The 13,382-nt window shown below is 33.8% G+C and overlaps 1 protein-coding gene across 1 annotated transcript; it reads right to left on the bottom strand.

Annotated features, from left to right (window-relative positions):
- Positions 1 to 2,888: 2,888 nt before the first annotated feature.
- On the bottom strand, positions 2,889 to 7,184 carry LOC127873474 (uncharacterized). Its single transcript, XM_052417353.1, has 3 exons — positions 6,942 to 7,184; positions 6,365 to 6,395; positions 2,889 to 4,500 (listed from the first exon to the last, which is right to left on the bottom strand). Exons 1-3 carry the CDS (start codon positions 6,979 to 6,981, stop codon positions 3,651 to 3,653), a joined length of 921 nt encoding a protein of 306 aa, XP_052273313.1. The 5' UTR covers positions 6,982 to 7,184; the 3' UTR covers positions 2,889 to 3,650.
- Positions 7,185 to 13,382: the final 6,198 nt, after the last annotated feature.

Here is a 13,382-nt window from a genome sequence, read left to right as displayed (position 1 = left end):
TTTTATTCCTGCCTAAAATCTGATGTCATCAAACGCACTTCCGAATACGAAACAAAATCCTCTTTGAACAAAACCTAACTCAATATGCTTTTTTGAGTACGAGTTTCGATAATATCATCGCGGAGGCCATTTCACAGAATGTAAACAGAAACATTATTAATTTTAAAATAGAGCCAACAACAGCAGATTTAGCCTAAGTATTCCTGGATATGTTTAAGTATATTTTCTGTACCCAGATATATTGTAGCATACATAAGAGTACCCAGGGAACTTTCAAGTAGTACCAGAGCTGACAAAGACCAATCTAACTCAACTGAGCTAACATGTCGACAGGTTGTATCTCACAGTCTCTACAGTACATGTATATTTTATTTTACGCAGTTTTGACAAAATGGTATATGCATGATATTATTTCCAAAGAATGGTATATGCATGATATTATTTCCAAAGAACTTCTGCTTAAACTGTAAATGTGCCAAATTCAACAATAAAGTGACAACCGTATACACATTTATAAAAAGCGCTGTTGACATATCAATTAAAATTGTATACAGTAATCTACGTTTTTGTAAATAGTTGCATTTATATTATACTGCTGTGTAAATGAATGACAATTATACAGTAATCTGTGATAAAATTAATTGAATTAATGTTAGCACAGATTACTGTATAATTGTCATTCTTGACACAGCAGTATAATATAAATGCAACTATTTACAAAATTAGATTATACAATTCTAATACATAATTCTTACAGAAAAAGTAGACTTTTACCCATGTTTACAATGAATCAATTCTATCACTCAGCAAACGTCACATTCGTTGAGTTCAACTTGGTGTCTTGTGATGGATAAAGCCTTGTTCAAAACGAAAGTTGAATGAATTGTCAAAAGGAAAATCGAACAAATCATAACAACAATCGATTCGAACATGTAAAATTTCCTCTTTTAGCAAAACTCCAATCCACAATCGTACACAATAGATCCTGCACAATCAACGCAGGATTTCCGTTACAGTATCGTCCCATGCCCTACCAAGATCTTAATATAGATAAAGGTTTAAATTAACTAAAATGATGTTGCGCTCGTAGATTTCGTAGTCTACGTTCGGTTCTCCGATATATCGGTGCATACGCCGCCATATTTACGCTAAATTACTGAGTTACGTGAGCCTTTGAGCACACGTAACTTTACGTGCAAAAATACGGTAAACGTAACTTTACGAAGTTTATAGAAACGCTACTAACTGAACGTTTTGCACTTACGCATGATTTTTGAACGTACGTAGTTTTAAGAAACGGTCCCCTGGTCTACGATTGAGTATAGACAAGTCATCAACTATCAAGGACATATGTCGACCAACTGACGCTTAGTTGCAAACTTAATTGATAACTTAGTGTTGATTTTCATAAAAAGTTGTTTATAAAATAATTAATTGTTCGTAACGTGACTTCCTTTATAAATAATTTCATTGTTGAAGAAGAATGCGTTTATTTTGCTCGACTCATTTTCAGAAAATAAGACGGAAACTATTACGATCAGATGACTTCTGGCAAAAAAGGTAACATAGAGACCACAATAAAATAATGATTTTATTACATAAAAAATTACATGTTCATTATAAACAATATTTTCTTGTCTGCGTACACGCTTCAATACCTCGAATCAAAGCAAACGTCTATTGTGACGTTCAATTGTGTCTTCAATTTGTGTGTTATTTTGTCACGAAAAATATTTCCGAGATGATCACACCAGTCAACGTCAAGCCAACTTCACAAAGACCAACTAAAACCACCTCAAAAGACCAGGTTGGTCGGCAAAAAGTTTTCGATGGAACATTGGCCACCAACTGCGAGAAAATGGGGTTGAATACCAGCGAGCGACCAACAGCTGTCAGATGAAGCCATTCGACCAAACGCCATGTTTTAGATCACACACAATAACTGGTGGTTGATAGTTGGGAAAATTGCCTGGAGTAAGTTGCAAGTTTGCTACGACCATTTCGAAGGTAATTAAGTTTTTAAATAAACAATCTTATATTAAATATCGTTTACAGCAGAACTTTGGCAGTATAATACTAATGATGTTTTCTATCCATACACCATCTTGTACAGAAAAGAACATACCGTGAAATATGTAATAAATTGTAATGCGTGTCGACACTTGGAATTTATTATTGATATTATGATTTCATAAAGATATGTGAGTTATTTATCCAGAGGGGGTGTAAATGCGCTACTTTGATATAAAACAATTTCAAACAAGCTCGAGAAAGAAGCTCTGAATGAATATTAAGACATTTCTTCAAACTTGATAAATGCTAAACTTATTACATAACGACGTCTTCGCATATTCGCATTTAGTCTACTTTCAACTCCCTGTAGCTCCTTCATAACGTATACCTTCTAATAATAATCATTCCACTCGGAATGTCCTTTACGGTATATATGTGACGCACGTGCTCCTAAAACGGTGCACTATATGACGGCCACGTATAATCAATGAAAGTAGCCGATTGAAGAGGTTCATATTAATATAAGTTTAAGTTCAAGCACACTTTACCTAAATATGCAAGTTATTGAACGAGTCCAAAGAGCTAGTGTAAGTAACATAAATATTACTGCAAATGTATACAATGTGTGTTTTATGTCCTATTAACGTGCGGTATATTAAAACTCAAGTTAAAGTTGAATCCATACTAGTTATTGTTTGGTTGGGGTGCGTCTATATATGTGATATGATAGTTATTGAACATTGCTTAAGAAAAAAAAGTGTAGAGTAAATGGAACAATCACTGTTCATTAATGCAACATAAAACGGAATACAATATGGTGTTAGATATAACTACCGTGAACATAATTAATTTCAAATAATTATAAACATTTACTATTTCTTTTCAAAAATGCCATATATTTTCTTGAATTGGCATAATTATACGGCTGGTCAATAAACACAATTGATGTTAAATCAATTTGCAATCATCTTGTTGTTTCCTATATACAGCACATTTACAGCATATTATCATTCATAGCATACGTTGTAACGTAGGTAGTCGCTTCATTTTACTCTGTTTGTGTATGATAGCAACTTATTACAAAACATATATACGGATGTTTCACTGAATTGCCTCCATACATTAATAAGCTCCTGATGCCCTGCTTTTCAATCAAGGACAATTGTGAAGTTAACAATGGAATATTGCTTGGCAATTTCAAATTCTGCCTGCACGGTTGTGCTCTTTATGCAGATGATTACATCGATTTGTTCCATAACAATGTTTACCTTGAAGTTGCTTCTGTGCTTTTGTTTATTATTATGGAAACACGTTTACACTAAATACATGCTCATCGTTGTTTTTATCACAACCACGATTTGTTACGAAGAAAAGGAAAAAGCGTGCATGTATCATTTGAACAAAAAACAACACTCAAGACTTTTCATTCCAAAAAGTCATTTAGTTTGGATATGACACATCTTGCAAGTATAAAAAGAAGGTCATTCGAGTATAACCATTACAATTATCTCAGAAACCAAACAAATATGTGCATATACACACTTGCGTCAGTTAAATAGATTCTGATATTATTATAATGGTAAATAATGAAAATGTGTCCTCCAAATAGAGTTATGCAATGGTTGTTGAAAATATTGTTATATAGGTCTAACCTGGTTGGTTCTAATCTGCATTTTTAGCTTGTTGTAAACACACAGGACCAGGATCAGATTGACGACAAAGAGGACCAAAGATACGACCAGTGGAATAAGCAACCACGGCGTGCTGGTGCCGCCAGCTGAGAAGTTTCCATCGGCGAAAGAGGCTCCAGCGAAACTGTCGTACCTGCCCGATAGATTGCCGCCTGTTCCACTTCCTGGTCCTGAACGGCTTGTTTCACTTACCGCTTCTGAGCCGCCTGTTCCACTTCCCGTTTCCAAACCGCTTGTTCCTTTTCTAACGTCTGATCCGGAATTGCTTGTCTCACGTCCGCTGCCTGGACCAATACCTATTGTTACTCTTCCCATTTCTGAAACACTTGTTCCATTTCCGCTGCCTGACCAAGGCAATGATGATTGTGTTGGTGTTGTTGTTGTTGTTGATGAACATTCACATCTTATTTTAATTGCATAATCTGGACATATTGCCCCTGTTGAATTGAGCACGTAACACGTAGAAGACATGTTGTAGCAGTAAAATACGAACGTTTTGTCGACACTTGTTTCATTAATTATATCGTGTATCGCTTCCCCTTTTTCATCTTTGCAGCGAAAATCCTTGACCATTCCAGAAGGACAAAGTTTTTGTAAGTCATCCGGCGTAAAGTGCTCCTCTTCGCGGCTAAATGGGGACATCGGCGTATTGCGGCTGATCCATTGTGACCAGTGACCACAACCTGTGTAAGTTAAATTGGATGTGCCCGCTGCAGAATCGCGTCTGGTTCGCTCTTTCAATGCACCTATTGCAGCGCCAGCAATGCTTGTGAGTTCTGGCATAGCTACTACAATACTGCAAGTAAAATTAAAACAATTATAGTTCGTTATTATTTTATATAATAAAATGTCTTTGCTATATAAATTTGGCAGTTACTTGTCTTCTTATTTACAATATCCCTGAAAAGCACGATAATTTTCCCTTTTAATTAACTCAAACATGAAACAAGTTTTGCATACGTATAACGTCTGTACATTATATGACGCATAATATTAATGCAGGCCGTACCAAACTATATCCAATATTCAGGGTTCAGTTGGTGAAAGGCTACTACATCATGTTACTCAAAAAAACAAACACAATATGTTTTATTTTAATTAGTTTATCCTTCGATGTATGTTTTCATTTTATTATTCTGTTAGACTATCGATTACACCCCGGAAAATATATGTGTACTTTTAATTATAAAAGTTTTAGTTAATATTACGTATCAATAAGTTATATTGTATTCGTTGTTTGCAGGAAACGAACTAGTAAGATAATGACATTTACATGTCTGAGTTTATGACAATTCTATAAATTCTTCATAAAGTTATTCAAATAGAATAACTACTGCGTAGAATGTGTCTGTGAAGTGCAGGAATAGATTTACAATAGAAACCGATGTAGCGTGAAAGCAGCATAAATCTGTTCAATAGAATAGACATGAATTCTGCGGATGTACCAATCAAATGTGTCACTTTTGCTAAACAATGTAATGAACATTAAATTATGCGACCCTTGTTCGAAAAAAATTAAGTAAAAGAAGACAATTAATTAAATAATAAACATCGATTGAGCTCTTTACTGAACATTCGTGAATGAATAAAAACAATTAACTGGTATGTTTAATAAAATAAAGAATATCAAGAAATAATAGTCAGATTTATAGTTCATAATCAAACATATAGTTATTTATTCATTCGTAAATGTGATATGTTTTGCTACATATTCAAATTTTGATGGTTAACCAATAATTTCATTACATACCTGTTTTCAATTTGTGTATACCTTTAATATCTTTTGTAACGTTGCATTTCGTTTTAAATGAAAATTTCGACAATTCTATTGGCTTTAAATTTCACGCTGCATATAAATATTACAATACCTCCATGTCAACTTCGATTTATATAGCAGGAGTTAACAAGAGATGTTTGTATAAAATATATATCATTCAACTCACATTAATTATAAGCATATTTAATCCCCAAGGTTAGATATCAGCAAATTCATAGAAATCATATGGGTAGTTAAACAAGCTGGATAGTGTTTGTTCACGCTAAAACGCATAACCCTATGACCAAACACTAACGGATGGTCATTGTGGGTATTACCGTTCCAACAAAAAGATACTGCTATCTTGACCTATGATCTGTTGACTTTTTTTTTCACCAAAGTGTGCACGTCTACCAGTTCGGATAATGGTAATCCAAGGCGTTATTGAGAAATCGTGTGGGCACGCAATAGTCTCGGAACCTACAAACAGATCGAATGGCCGACCGCGAATCTGACCGACCGACAAACAGGTGCAAAGCAATATACAACATGTTCGTATAAGTAGGGTTCAACTGTTATTTCAAGTATCTCATGGCTATGTTAATCAGGCAGTTTTTAAGTTTACATACATTTAATTTAAAAAAAACTCCGGGTATTCACGCAGAGGCCCCAACGAGTCGGAAAATCGAAGCTAAAATGGCTTTTCCGAGTAAGCTGGTGTTTATTTGTTTGTTTTTTTATCAATACAAAGCAACTTCTTAAAAAAAACAACACACTGAAACAAAATAAAACAAATAATATATATATATAACTTTAAGCTACTGGTTTGAATCATACAGGTTTATATGGGTTTTTTATGCTCGTTTGAGATATCGCAAGCTCTGAATATAAAAGTAGTTCTTACCTGAAGTTCAAAGCAATAAGCGAAACGCATCCTAGAAAGAAAATAAACCCATTATTTGCAGCCTCGCGAATAAACTAATCAAGTGTCAATAAAACAGACTAATGTTGGTTTAGTATTAAGGAATGCCTTAACGTCTATATATAATATGATGCTTTGTACGTTTTGAAAAACTGAAATTACATATTATTTACAAAAACATGTAGGAGTGTTAAAGTTTGACGAAATAGCAACACATCTTAATGGTAGCAAATAAAGAACACATTCTGCAATATTTCGGCAGATAAGAAACTCGACCAAGTATATACGTATTCTACTTTAACATAACGACAGATAAACATATGTATACAGAAAGCATTAAAAATATTTAAACGAAATTACATTAAAAATACATAGGGATATAAGTACATATTTGACAAAGATTTATTCATGTAAGATATATTCCTGCTAAAACAACTCGTTACCCTTAGTGCTTACAATACGTTGAGATCAAAGTTACAAGTATTATTGTGCTCTTGGACTTTCGTTGTTTAAGAGCACAATTTAATACAAAATGTTTCCCCACTAGAAAGATACTCACTTAAAATCCTCATATTGATGAACAAAACCGATTTACGCATCGTTTAATTGAAATAAAACAGAATATGATATCAAGTTATTATTGCTTAAGCTTATGTTTAGTGTCAGCCAACATTAATGCTCATAAGATCAACGTATCGATGCGACGAGCTGCAAACGAAGTGCCTAAATGATAACAAGGCACCCTCAAAACACGCTTTTATACAATCTATCAACAATTGACAGATAAAGCTATAAGCCCAGCTGGATCTGATTTAGGCCAATAGCTTTAATCGAAAAAATGCTTTTTTTCTCCACACATTCAATCGGATGGACTTGTATAAATTATCCACGTAATGTTTTATTACTTGTGATTACATTTTAAGAAAACAATATTTGCTTCTTTGTAAAAAAGATTCAAAATGAAGGAGAAATAATACAAGGCATTATTTGTCATTTCCTGATACGTTAAGCATACCTTGCTTATGCATTATACACTAAAACGTTTTGGATTGACATCCACTCATGGAAACAAATTAACAACGCTTTAATAAAGAAAAAGATATATTTCATCACTACTCATTTCTTTATTTATGACGCCCAACAATTTGACCAATGACAAAAAAACACACACACATATGCAACAAGAACGAACGCCTCAGAATACTTTATTCAAAGCATAGTCATTTGACATTTTATATAAGTAATATTAAGAACCGTTGCGAGCTACACATACCATTTGCAAGCAACTTTACTACGTCTTTAAGGTAATTGAAAGTTTGTAACAATATTTTTTTATGTATGATAAACACAGTTTTTGTGTGCCTTGTCATGAATCCAGACTATGAGTACCTAGTCATTTATCCGGGCTCTGTGTGCCTAGTTATGAATCCAGGCTTTGTGTGCCTAGTCATTAATCCGGGCTCTGTGTGTCTAGTTATGAATCCAGGCTTTGTGTGCCTAGTCATGAATTCATGCTTTGTGTGCCTAGTCATGAATCCAGGCTTTGAGTGCCTAGTCATGAATCCAGGCTTTGTGTGCCTAGTCATGAATCCAGGCTTTCTTTGCCTAGTCATGAATCCAGGCTTTGTGTGTCTAGTCATGAATCCAGGCTTTGTTTGCCTAGTGCATCCAGTTCACGTTAAACTCTTTTACTTGTTGGTTATAGAAACACTTCCGTAATTTATCAGATGCGGTTTTGTTTTTATTGGATTTGCGTTAATCCAGATATCATGATATCATTGCTATTCAAAGATGATTGGCAATCAACTTGATAAAAATGCAAAGACAAATATGAAAATGTGGTATATTTCACGTCGCATAAGATAAACATGAAAACTGTAATTATTACTGAAACATATGTCCTTCAAACTGATAACAACGAAGAGACAGAAGAGAGACATAGTATAAGCCTTCTCAATTATGTCCAATTGTATTTTACAGCCTAGTGTTCATATATAATATGTATGTTTGTATTGTATTGTATTGCTTATATGTACTTTCAATGAGCTAAATAAATAGTGTTTAAAACAACAACGAGCGAAAAAAGTGGTCCACATCCTTTTTGCATAAGTATATTGAAAGTGTTACACCACACAACACATTTTAAATTTAACAAAGTGAAACTTAAGCTCTAGCTCTAGAGAAAACGCCTGTTAATAAGATCCTTAATTTGTAGCAAGTGAATAAATGCTAACAATTAGAAACATTATTAAATCAAACAAACAAAGAAGGCTAGTATGTACATATTGAATAGACGTGACTCAGATTGGGCATTGTGAAATATTGGGGTTCATTTAAAGTGATTACCTGGGCACATAAATTATTTCCGATATGTGTTCATAACACGTGCAACTATAAACAAGGGTGACAATATAACATACCAAATATCAAAGCTCTGTAACTTGTGGTTTCACTGAATTTTTTAGTTATTTTCCAATACATAACTCTGTATAAATCATGTGATTCCACAGGGCGTGACTAGTTCTGGCACCATGTGCATTTATTTAACTAATTTTTGTAGAGGACATGTTAACGTTTTAAGGTATTTGTTTTTTGGCCCTGGTGGTCAACACTTGATGTGGTCAAGAGCGATTTGAGGCTGTTCGGTTAGCGCAAGGAACACGTGCTTATCACCTAGGCTCAGTAACGGCTCCCGAACGCTTATGATCTTGGTTGGTGCTTACAATACCGAAAATGTATGATTCCCTCGAGGTCCTCCGGCTATCCACCACCACACATGACCAGGAATATATATCGTGCATTCAAAATAAATAGCTGCAAATTTCAGCTATAATTCAAATTTGATATCAAGTCATGTGAAAATATTTGCAGTGGTTTAGGAGATCCGCTAAATGTATTATAATGCGCGTATAACATATATTTTATCGCAATGAATATATGCGTATGATCTGATGATATAAATATAAACTCACAATATTATTTTGATTTCATTATAAATCAGTGAAAGGCATGTCATCTGAATCAGCACCACATCATAAATAAGAGCTTGCCGTAATTGTGTTGTTTGTTTGGTTTATCCCCGGCGCTGGTTTATTGTTTTGTTTAGTTTTTTGCTGTTTTATTTTTACGCGAAATGGTCGCAATATTTAGTTGAGTAAATGAGTGAAAGAAATCTTTAACTGTTTAGATGATTTCATATCTATTCGCTAGATTGCATCGTAGATCTAAGGCTTATTTCTCGGTGTGGGGGGGGGGGGGGGGGGTTCTAATGCTCAAATTTCTAATTGTTTAAAAATGTATAATAATTTGCAAATTTTGTAATCAAAGTTCGTATTTAGTTTTATACATTTAAAAAGTATCGAATATTACAGTTTAATCATTAATTATTTTCCCAATTTAAGCATTTAAGCGCTCTTCACCGACTTTCCAACAATCGATGCCATATTTTTTAACGTTATCTGCAGGATAAGAAGAGTGAATTCTTAAAGATTAAACATAAATATCCTCGAACAATAGAATTATTATGAAATATAAATCCTCAACTAAGCGACATATGCGTGTTCTGTTGTTGTCGTTATATTTTGTGAAACTACGAGCATTGCTTATATAAAGTATAAAATACATCACTCATTGTATGGGCACGGATGGCCGAGTGGTCTTAGGGAAAGACTTTTACTCCAGGGGGTCAGTGGTTCGAGCCCAGTTGATGGTTACTTTTTTCTTTCTTTAATTTTATTCTTGTTTATTTTTACTGGAGCTTTTTAGATCAAATGTTTACATTTATCAATATAAAGCATTTAATAAAAAACTTCAACACATGCCAAAATCTGTGAAAAGGCCCGTTTAAATGGTTAATAAACAAAACAACGCATATTATTATAATAAACTGGTTTTTTGGATATGTTGACATCTCCTCTTGTTAATGAAATCCTTCCGATCTTGCTATGCGTCTGTCATATTGAATGTGTGTCGATTTAAAATTTTAAAGCTATTATTATAATGTTTGTTTTATTGTACAGGTTTGATCATTTACTTGTTTGAATAAGACAATAATATTAAACACATACATGAAAAGTAAATTTAAAGTAGCAATACAGAGCCAAATAAAACAACATTATTTATTTTTTTGCACATAGATGTGTATGGCAGTATGAGTGTCGTATTTGTCTTCGTCATCCTCTAGGACATTAATTAATGTATAGACACATTATTGCTAATTTTAAAGCTATGTTTAACCAAAGCCTAACTGCCAATGTGTAAGATATACCTTATACAACTTTTTTATAGCCTCTGATTGGCAGCTGGAGAAAGGTTTGGTCTTAGGTTTGAATAAATGACCATTGTCTTATAAGTAAAAACCACAGACAATTATTACATAATGAAAGTTATTTACCGCCGAAATGTGATTTATAGTTCAGCGCAACCTATGACGGACATTTAGGGTGTAGGTGTAGTTAGTTATAAAGGAACTATTTATACAATTAAAAAGCTCCGTTCTGTCGCTGCGCTCCCTCACGTTATGTTTCTTTATGCTGAATAATTCACTTTATAATTATAACTTATATATAGTACGAAGTATATTATTGCCAAACGATATATACATTCGTTTCGCTGTAAGCAATAAAACAATGGCTATTGCCGAACATATATATTGGGATATTCGATTTTAAAACTTTATCATTAAATGTCCGAAATAACCATTGTAAAGAGCAAAGTTATGTTCCTGATTGCGACAAATATTACTTTAAATAGTAAATCATATGCAGCTTTGATTATTGGTTTACAAAATTACAGCTCCCACTTAGAAATTTCGCAGTGAGTAAAGTTGATACATAGAGCGAATATTAAAACATATAAACGCTTATCACTTTCTTGCCGATATGGCTGTAAAGTGAGCGGAATTTTAACATTTTATTAAAGTTATAAAGGGTATAAAACGGCCAAAACTACCTGTCACAGCATAGACGTCGCCATCTTGTTTGTAAGGTGATTATCCCTCCGTTGCAGATTGCTCGGACGTTTATTTGCATTAAAATCGAATATTCGAATTTGACTTTTGGTTTCGAATATTCGTCAGATTTTCGAATATTCGTTCCTTCACTATTTAATTCAAATATCGAGGTGTTCACAAGCGAGGCAAAGGTCGAGATTACGTGATTTTGTTCGGTCGGTATCCGAACGCGATATACAAACAAAACTGAAATATTACAATAACACTTCGGAATGACCTCATCATCTAAATAACTGTTCTTGAAGTTCTGACAAACTCAGCATATATAGATACATGTATAACCATCGTTAACGGACGCTCCAGCTCTCATCTTTTTATTGTTTGCACACGATGCCGAGTAAACAACGCCATCATGTTTTTATCGATAATCGATTATTAACAATACCCGAGTATTATGCATTAAAGTATTGGCATTTGCTAATAATATTTTACCTATAACTCCTAAACGTTCACCAATTACAAGTGTGCTCACTACAACCAATTTTCCTCACGTTAGAAATGTTTTACCATTAACATTTCACGCTTTGCATATGGCTGAATGCCAATGATTTAAACTTGGATTTGCCAGCTAATGAACGAACCTACCTATCGGGGATTATCGTGTTACATGGGGCCGTCTGAAACTTTTATTTTACTTGTTGGTCCGATGTATAAACGCCTTGGAGGGAAATACGTCAAACCTTATTGTCACTTGCCGACGCTAAAATAATCTCGAAAAACAGCATGCAATATCTGCTTATATTATGTCGCCATATGTATATACATGTATAATACCGAGATTTTGAGAAATAGACACGTGGTAATTTACTCCTTATGTAACATTTTTTACTCATATGACTACACCTTATTATTTGATTTTCGATTACAATCTGAGGAATGTTTCACTGTTATCTCAAACGGAATTACTGCGATGCTAAATACCTTCTTGTTGTATGCTCCGTTGACCATGTACTTTTATAAAACTTTTATTTCATATTATGTGATCGCGTTTGTGACAAATTTTCAATATTTACTTGTTAATGACATTAAATATTGACAATCGGTCACATATGTGATAATAGGAGTTAAATAATAGAACAGTGCTCAAAATTTCACAACATGTAGGTGGTTAGCAGGATATTCAGAATAAAATCACCTTATCAGATGTTACGCACAAAACAAAAGCAGATTATAGATAATTAAACAATTAATGCAAAATCATGTGAATAGATATCGGATTTTAATGCAAAGGGTTTACGTTATAATTCAGACCTTACCCGACAACCACGGTACTTAACCCATTAATGCCTAGCGTCTATGAAAAAGGCCTTGGCAAACAGTGTAGACCAAGATGAGACGCCGCATGATGCGGCGTCTCATCAGAGTCTGCGCTGTTTGCTTAAAGGAATTTCTGTAAGAAATATTCTAAATATGGAAATGAATATACTAGACATCCCTAACTTCGGAAATAAATTGATCCAATTTAGAAGGATGGGAGAGTCTAGTAGGCATAAATGGGTTAAACACTTTGGTCGAGATCCAACATGATCACGCAAGCACTTTAACGACGGCGGAAGAGATAATTGATTCTAATTATTTAAAAAAAACGAAAATTAGAAATTGCTTTAACACGTAATATTTAAGTTCAATATTAGATTGTAAAATGATGTGGCTAGAGGCAGGGTTCTCCCTTAAAAATGTATTTTTTTTCAAGAACGGAATGTGCCGTTTTAGATGCGCATTATTACTAGGATATACTTGCTGATGGCTCGATCGAAAAAAAGATTATTGAGGTAAAACAATGTTTAACGATGACAACATATTTATGATCGGCAATATTCTTTATTTATTCAAAATAATGAATATACAGCGATCGTTCAGTCGTGTCGGCAGGAGAACACAATTATTACAGGTACAAGTCCTTTACTCATGAAACAGTGGTTTTGGCTTATTTGTTTGATGGACAAAAACAATTTATTAAATATCGTTTGTCGATTTTTAAAACAAACA

The sequence above is a fragment of the Dreissena polymorpha genome, chromosome 3, assembly GCF_020536995.1.
Source record: "Dreissena polymorpha isolate Duluth1 chromosome 3, UMN_Dpol_1.0, whole genome shotgun sequence".
Classification (NCBI taxonomy): domain Eukaryota; kingdom Metazoa; phylum Mollusca; class Bivalvia; order Myida; family Dreissenidae; genus Dreissena; species Dreissena polymorpha.
Note: the sequence above shows the minus strand (reverse complement) of the source record. Positions and strands in the feature narration are given on the sequence as shown.